At 39.7% G+C, this 8,740-nt stretch overlaps 2 protein-coding genes across 3 annotated transcripts in view; one reads left to right on the top strand and one right to left on the bottom strand.

The window, feature by feature from the left end:
- Positions 1 to 1,333, bottom strand: part of LOC122261381 (protein Star) — a 5,602-nt gene extending 4,269 nt beyond the window's left edge. The window contains exon 1 of the mRNA XM_043028976.2: positions 1,207 to 1,333. Within this exon, the coding sequence (XP_042884910.2) occupies positions 1,207 to 1,333 (127 nt within the window). The remainder of the gene's footprint in view (positions 1 to 1,206) is intronic.
- Positions 1 to 8,740, top strand: part of LOC122261380 (uncharacterized) — a 22,408-nt gene extending 13,668 nt beyond the window's left edge. Inside the window, exons 2-3 of one of the 2 annotated variants that reach the window (XM_043028975.2) lie at positions 2,970 to 3,030; positions 6,349 to 8,740. In XM_043028975.2, coding sequence (XP_042884909.2) covers positions 6,675 to 7,889 — 1,215 coding nt within the window. In that variant the 5' untranslated portion in view covers positions 2,970 to 3,030; positions 6,349 to 6,674 and the 3' untranslated portion in view covers positions 7,890 to 8,740. The remainder of the gene's footprint in view (positions 1 to 2,969; positions 3,031 to 6,348) is intronic. The other variant, XM_086553426.1, reaches the window with a different exon arrangement.

The following is an 8,740-nucleotide window of genomic DNA, read 5'->3' as shown; positions in this document are numbered from 1 at the left end:
TGGAGAGAAAGAGAGAAGAGGATGAGGGAAGGAGGGAATAGACACTATCACTGTTACATTTTATTAATCTTTATCATTTTCATGTACCATTCGCATTATTTTACTAAGATTTTATTTGTATTGATTTGAATGATAGTGATGATAATGGCGAGCGTTCCTTTTATATCCTTGCTTTATTCTCCGTTTTATTATTATAATCATTGCTACTCTTCTTATGTCGTTATTACTGGCATTATTTTCATGATTATCATTATCTTTTCTAGTATTTTAATTCTGATTGCTCTGTCCACTAGCGTTATTACTGATATCACTACCATCACTAGCATCATCACCAGCACCATCACGATCACTATCACTGTCATAATCACCATCACTATCATCAGCAGCATCACCATCACGATCACTATCACTGTCATTATCATAATCATCACTATCATCACCACCATCGTCATCATCACCACAACCACCATCGCCATCATCACCACCACCATCGTCATCATCACAACCACCATCGCCATCATCATCACAGCCACCATCGCCATCACCACAACCATCGTCATCATCACCACCACTCCCATCGTCATCATCACCACCACCACCACTCCCATCATCATCATCACCACCACCATCGCCATCATCATCATCACCACCACCATCGCCATCATCATCACCACCACCACCATCGTCATCATCACCACAACCATTACCACCACCACCAGCTAATCCAGCTAAAGCACGCAACCCAAGCCATGTATTCTGAAATGATGGAAACCCATTTAAAAGTCTTGGGGATTTTCACAGAACATTTCGGTGTTTGACAGATATATATATATATATATATATATATATATATATATGACTTGACTTTGGACAGCGAAAGAAGGGGTCATACAAGCACCGCAGATTTATACATGTATATTGATGTATATTCAAATATGTGTGTCTTGCCTCAGACAAGAAGGACGAGGAAGACAAGGGACCACACTCTGTTCAGCTGCTGCTCACTTCAGTACTATTTGCTTTCTCTCGCTCTCGCTCTTTCTCTCTCTCTCTCTCTCTCTCTCTCTCTCTCTCTCTCTCTCTCTCTCTCTCTCTCTCTCTCTCTCTCTCTCTCTCTCTCTCTCTCTCTCTCTCCCTCCCTCTCTCCCTCTTCCTCTCCCTTTCCCTTTCCCTCCCCCTCCCCCTCCCCAATGACCCAACACTAACCTCCTCCATCACGTAGCTGACCTCTGGCATCAGGGCCGTTTCCAAAGAGCAGATTCAGTGTGAAGAACCCCCCTGTCAGCACAATAACACACGCTCGCCATGTCTTCATGTTGAGGGAGCGAGACATGGCGGGGAAATGCAGCCAGCGGGAAAGAGCGCTGGGGGTTGGGGGTGGGGGTGGGGTTGGGTGGGGGTGGAGGCAGAGGAGGAAAACTGGCTTTGTTTTCGCAGGTTTCGAGTGGAAATACATCGGGAGAGAGGAAGGCGGAGTGCTTTTCCTTGTGCACTGTCTATTTTTTCCCCTTCCGAGGTCTAAATTAGTTTCCAGGATTTTGAGCTGTTTTTTCCTATTCCTGTAATGCAGGATTTCTCTCTCTCTCTCTCTCTCTCTCTCTCTCTCTCTCTCTCTCTCTCTCTCTCTCTCTCTCTCTCTCTCTCTCTCTCTCTCTCTCTCTCTCTCTCTCTCTCTCTCTCTCTCTCTATATATATATATATATATATATATATATATATATATATATATAACAATGTATTCAGTGGTTACGAGTAGTAATATTATTATTGCTGTTATCGTGATTTATAAAATTTATTGTTATGATCATGGTTATTATACATAGACATATATATGTATATGTGTGTGTGTTTATGTATACACACACACACACACACACACACACACACACACACACACACACACACACACACACACACACACACACACACACACACACACACACACACACACATATATATAATATCAACACGGACAAGCAGGGTTGGCTGGAATTGCCCGTTGGAACCCCCGAATTGCCCCAAACGAGAGGTGAGCGTCACAAACAGAGTAAGCAGCTTTGCCAACCGTAGGGCGATCTCCCGACGCGTAGTATGATACTTGAGTCTAAAATCCTTTTCTGAAGGGGAGTAGGGTAATTTTACGAAGCATGAGCAAAACGTAGGGTAATTGCAACGTTTTGGTATGGGTGATATTCATTTTGCAACAAGAATAGAAGTCAGTATTGAGTTTATGAACATATGAACTTATAAGGTAATATTGGTGTCTTGTGTAGGGCAAAGAAGATTCCAGGATGAGAGAGAGAGAGGGAGAGAGGGAGGGAGAGAGAGAGGGAGAGAGAGAGGGGGGGGGAGAGAGAGGGGGAAAGAGAGAGAGAGTGAAACTTTTGTTAGAATCTGAAGGAAATTGTGTAGATTATTTCTACAGTAGGAAGGAGATCCAGGCTCTTATTGTTTGAGAAATGTAAAGCAGATTAAAACTGCATATACACATGTATTCAGATTTACATAATTCCAGCTGACCTCTTCGTCGCCAGGTTTAGCACATTGCCCCTCTACCACGAGAAGAAATAGAGAATTTACAAAGAAAACGTACGAAAGGAAAACGAACATGGAAAATATTTACAGATTTGATATTCTTTCTGTCATTTCTACGATCATAATTGTTGAAGTATGTTAATGCCACCCCCCCCCCCCCACAAAAAAAAAAAAACTGGATGACGTTTAACATCGCCAGTTGTATTCATGACCATTATCGGTAAAATATTAATCAACCATGTTATTATCATATCCGTTTGTAGCGAATTGATTATCTAACTAATGCTTCATATATTATCATTTATCTTAAATCTTTAGTGTGTTTTATTCTTATTGTGTATAGATATATTTATTGGTAGTAATGTTCAATCATGTTCATTTTAAAACCGTGTGACAGGTAAGCTAACCACGAATATTTTCCTCTTGTTCCCCAGCCCCACGCCGAGTCAAACGGACTACGCTATTTCTGAGGCCCAGAATGTAGCCACGCTGTAGGTGAGTGCGCGCAGTCAAACAGGCAAACATGCAAACACACACTCAAATATACGTATGCATAAATGTATACATAAGGCACACACACACACACACGCACACACGCACACACACACACACACACACACACACACACACACACACACACACACACACACACACACACACACACAGATACATACATACATTACCTTATTATATTAGACATGGTTCTCGATGTGTGACGTAAGGCTAACAAATACATGTAACCGTACAGCGAAGAGGTTCCAATGCAATTAATATACATCAACTAGAAAAGAAAATCACAATATAATGAGCGATCGTATGAAAGCGGTTGTGACATCGCCATGAGAATATTAGGTTACACGAAGGTCAGGTCAGAGTTCCATTCCATTCCAAACTGTTCTGTCCTTTTGGAAGCGCTCACTAATATGCACGTGCGTTGTGTAGTATAAGATAATGTATGATATACTTATGTTCTATACTTATTTTTATGCTTAAGGTCACTGCTCATACGTATGCATATATGTATACGCAGTGCGTGTGTGTGTGTGTATGTGTGAGTGTGTGTTTGTATGTGTGTGTGTGTGTGTGCGTGCGTGCGTGCTCGTGCGCGCCTTGCGTATACATTTATGCATACGAATAAGTGTATATGTATGCATATACATTTTTTACTATATGTGCTCGTGTAAACTAGGAAAAACAACAAGCAGCCGATCTCCTTGCCATACATCCGGGGGGAAAACATTCGAACGCATTAACAAGAAGAGTATGCACGCACCATGAAATAAACCGCATTCGCAACCACCTTCAGCATGGATTCAGACCATACTGAAGGAATGAGCGTTTGGTTTCACTCAAGTATCGTAGCTTTTTTTTTTTATCCGCACGCTGTCATTGGCTTTCATCCTTGAACTGCAATTTGGTTGTCGTCAAATGTTTTCTTTGATTATCCCAATTTAAGGGCAAACTCGGGTAAATTCTAACATATCGCAACCATAATTATCTCACTGCTTATTAATACAGTCATTCGTCATTTGTTTTTTTGTTTTGTTTTGTTTTTTACTCTAGAGTGAAACGAAGAAATCAGACCTATGACTCCCAAAATAATATTTTTCATTTCTATTTTATATATGACCTCTTTTAGGCCTCAATATATATATATATATATACATATATATACATACATACATATACATACATACACTAGTGGCGAAAATTAGCGCAGGGGACCGCAGCTTCCCGAATACGCCCTCGTTTGTCACTTATTTACCCGGGTAGAATTACAGCCCACCAGCTGACTGAGAGCACTATCGGCCAACGAGGAGATAAACCTTAGCCTCGCAAACAAAAAAACAGACGAACATCACTCTCCCTGACATCAGCAAAGCATTCGAAAATTAATAGCACAGTGGACTGAATCACAAATTAATTCATTTTTATTAAAACCACCACACAATTTCTTCCGCCTTTTCTGATAGAACGGTACTCTACTTCCAGATGCATGGAACGCTTCCACTGTCCCCCTCCCCCCCATTCCCCTCAGGAGTGGGGTACCCCAAGGGAGTGCTCTATCGCCACCACTTTTCACACTATACACTGCAGACCTCACTCTCAGCACCAATTTGCAATTATCATCATTATTAACATTACATCCACTATTATACTCATTATCATTATTGCTATAATTGTAATTATTATCATTATCCTTGACTGCATTATCATTATTACCATCTTTATTATTACTGTTATCAATATAACTATTACTAACAACCAGCAGTTATTCATCATACGCAGACATCACATAGATCATCAACAAAATAGTATGGAACTAGCCATAGAAAGAGCATGTTCGCCCTCATACTCATGTTCATAACCACGTTACCGGTCATGCTCATACCTCTGATATATTCGGGTTCATGTTCGTGTCATTGTTCAGCCCCGCACCCAAAGTTCACAGAAAGAGAGAGAGAATCCCGCGCCAATCTTGGTGGTCGAAAATTAAGCGATAAAGACGAGAGATAGACCTAGATAATAGTGTAAAACATAGAGACCAGATATGAAAACAAACAAAAAAATAATATACAAAACGAGTGAAAACGCTAGTGTAGAATGGGAGGGATAAGCCAGATTTGCGGAGCAGATGCTACGCCGGGCTTGTATGCACTGAGGCGAGCCCGCTCATCGCCTCTTTCTCTTCTAGATTTCGTATCTCTCGTTTGCACAATTACTAAGCAAAGAGGGAGGGGAGGAGATAAGAAAGGGGGATAAAATGGCCCAGTAGATACAGAGGGCAGAGCAGAGGGCCGGCGACACCTCTTGCTTTTCATACTTTGTTATCGTCATCCTTGGACGCCATGATGTCTACCATGTACAGAAGGGATGGGCTGTGATCTTACCTCACGCTGTATATACTCATTATTAAAGAATATTTAATGAGTCATGTACTTGCGTTGATCATCCATACATATTGTGCAATGGTATCCATACATATTTTGCGTCGTTCATGCACTTTGAATCTGCATATTTACATCTATTCTTTATATCAGTTTTCTAGAGTGATTCTCCTTTGTCTTTTTTCTTCATCTTTAGTTTAGTTGTTTCTCACTCTTCTACTCCTGATTAATCATCTCTTGCTTATATCACTCCCATTTATCTTGCGTCTCACCATTTGCAACTACATTATTTACATTATATATATATATATATATATATATATATATATATATATATATATACATATATATACATATATATATATATATACATATATATATATATATATATATATTGTATATATCTATATCTATATATATGTATATTTTTTGTATATATCTATATCTATATATATCTATATATATATTTGTGTGTATATATATATACATATATATGTATATATATACACACACACATATATGTATATATATACACACACACACACACACATATATATATATATATATATATATATATATATATATATATATAAATGTATATGTATGTATGTATATATATGTGTGTGTGTATTTATATATATATATATATATATATATATATATATATATATATATAATACATACATACATACACATATATAAACGTGTATGCCTACATACATGTATACACATATATATATGTATGCATACATGCATACATATATGTATATATACATAGATATATATATACATATATAATATATATATATCTATATTTTATATATATATAATTATTTATTTATATATATAAACTCTGTGTGTGTGTGCGCGCTACTCGCTACTTGCTACTCTACGTAATCTTCTAATTGACGTTTTGCCTTTCCAGGGTCCTGCAGTAAAGGCCAACATGTTGATATTGAAGGCAAAAGCCTCGACCTCCGGGACTGAAGACCTCACAACGCTTAGTTCACGGCCACTCATATCAACACTGTAAGAAGCCCATGCAAGAGGAGGTTTGTGTGCATTATTGACTATAAGATAATGCATTAAACAGGATAAGCGTGCTTCGTGTTCATAAGCACCCCATGATCCCTAGGTTGTGAAGTGTTTTAAGCTGCTTGTGCAATAAAGGGGTAGATGCGATGTGCGACTGAATGCCGGATAGAAAGAACAGGAAACTCAAAGCATATCTTTTCGAGTTAAGGATAAATCATGCACGGAAAAGCTTCGTTGTTTCAATCCAAGGCTCTGACCTCGGATTCGGATCATGCGCCAGCAAGAAAAGCAACAAAGACATATATTCGGTGTTTCACTTGTAGAAAGAAAAGCACCGGAGACAGACTGACAAAGCACTTAATTTTCGGCGAAGTAGAGTGCGCTTTGTGCAGACTGATAATCATAGCATGTCGTACTTTTAATGAAGAGACCTCAAGTTCTTTAAGTAGCGGCAGAATCTGTAACCACCAATTTGAGTTTACTAAACCTTTTGAACATCTGTACGTCGAGATTTCACAAAAGACCAAAGGAAAGAATTCAGATAAGTTACCAGCTGCTACCATTGCGAAAAAGTTTTTGAACTATCTGTCTAAACTCAAGTCTTTGGAAATGGAAGAACCTTGGATGTCGGCCATTTTACTCTCCTACGAGAGATTAGAAGTGTTTCGGTTTCATGAATCGTATAATCACAAAGAGGTGAACAACAACGAAGATATCCCCGGCGGTTATCCGTTCAATGATTCCGAACCCGCGTCGCTCTCATTGCAAGACGAATGCGCTCCCTCGTCCAAAGGAGACATGGACAACATCATAATATCAAGCCCATATACAATTAGCGACTTCAGCGTATCGGAACTCCGTGTAGCCGAAGACAGTCCAGCGGATTCTCTGTATTCCAGCGCAGACCGAGAGCCGGAATCGAGACCTCGTGCACTCAAGCCGAGGAAGACGTCCGACTCGACCTCTGAACCGAAGGCGACACCCTTCGAGAGGCAGCCGAGCGAACCGACCACCCCGACGTCTGGACCAAAGGCGACGCCCCACGAAACGCACCCGAGAAAGCCGTCCGGTTCCGCCCCGACTGCAGGACCCAAGACGAGGGTGAGTTCGGAACCCAGGGCGCCCGAGCTCGTGGTGACCGGGTTCCTGGACACGCCTGCGGACGGCTATTACTACGTGAGTCGCCGTGCCATCGAGGAGTGCCCGATGTGCTACGCTGAGCTGTGCCCTTCGAGGTTCACCGTGAACGTCCAGACGTTTCTCCTGACGACGGTGTGCATCGGCTGCGGCCTCTCCATCTACCTGGTCTTCGATCCCCCGGACGGATCGTTGCCCAAGGTGGCCATAGTGACGGGGAACAAGGACCTCAGAACGGCGAACCCTGGCACGAAAACCAATGGAAAGAAGGAAAAGAAGAACAAACGGAGCTAAGGAAACGAACAAACATAATTAATAAAAAGAAGAACAAACGTAGTTGAGGAAAAGGAGAACAAAGGTAGTTAAGGAAAAGAAGAACAAACGTAGTTCAGGAAAAGAAGAACAAACGGAGTTAAGGAAAAGAAGAACAAACGGAGTTAAGGAAAAGGAGAACAAACGTATTTAAGGAAAAGAAGAACAAACGTAGTTGAGGAAAAGAAGAACAAACGTAGTTAAGGAAAAGAAGAACAAACGTAGTTCAGGAAAAGAAGAACAAACGGAGTTAAGGAAAAGAAGAACAAACGTAGTTAAGGAAAAGAAGAACAAACGTAGTTAATGAAAAGAAGAACAAACGTAGTTAAGGAAAAGAAGAACAAAAATAGTTAATGAAAAGAAGAACAAACATAATTAAGGAAAAGAAGAACAATCGTAGTTAAGGAAAAGAAGAACAAAAGTAGTTAGGGAAAAGAAGAACAAACGTAGTTAAAGAAAAGAAAAACAAACGTAGTAAAGTAAAAGAAGAACAAACATAGCGTTGTCAAGTATTCGGCGCGCATATTGTTTCCTATGGCATAGTGAATTATTCCTGAGTTACATCAGGAACAAGTTTAATTAATAACCCATTATTGATGGGTTATGTTGTTGGATTTCATTAGTATGCCTTATTATACTAAAGGATTTTTCTTATGTCTTTTGTTTTCTCTCTTTTAATGTACGGGTTGAGAAAACACATTTGTTGATTTTTTTATATGGAGAAATGGTGTGTGTGCATAGTAATATTGCACTAATGTATATCGGACAGAGATTTTATGTAGAGAATGTATGATGTTTTACCCACTTTTAATAATAAAATATGTTTTAATTAT

The sequence above is a fragment of the Penaeus japonicus genome, unplaced genomic scaffold (genome assembly GCF_977035675.1).
Source record: "Penaeus japonicus unplaced genomic scaffold, GWHDUDI00000001_assembly GWHDUDI00000028, whole genome shotgun sequence".
NCBI lineage: Eukaryota > Metazoa > Arthropoda > Malacostraca > Decapoda > Penaeidae > Penaeus > Penaeus japonicus.
This window is presented reverse-complemented; position numbering and strand designations above follow the sequence as displayed.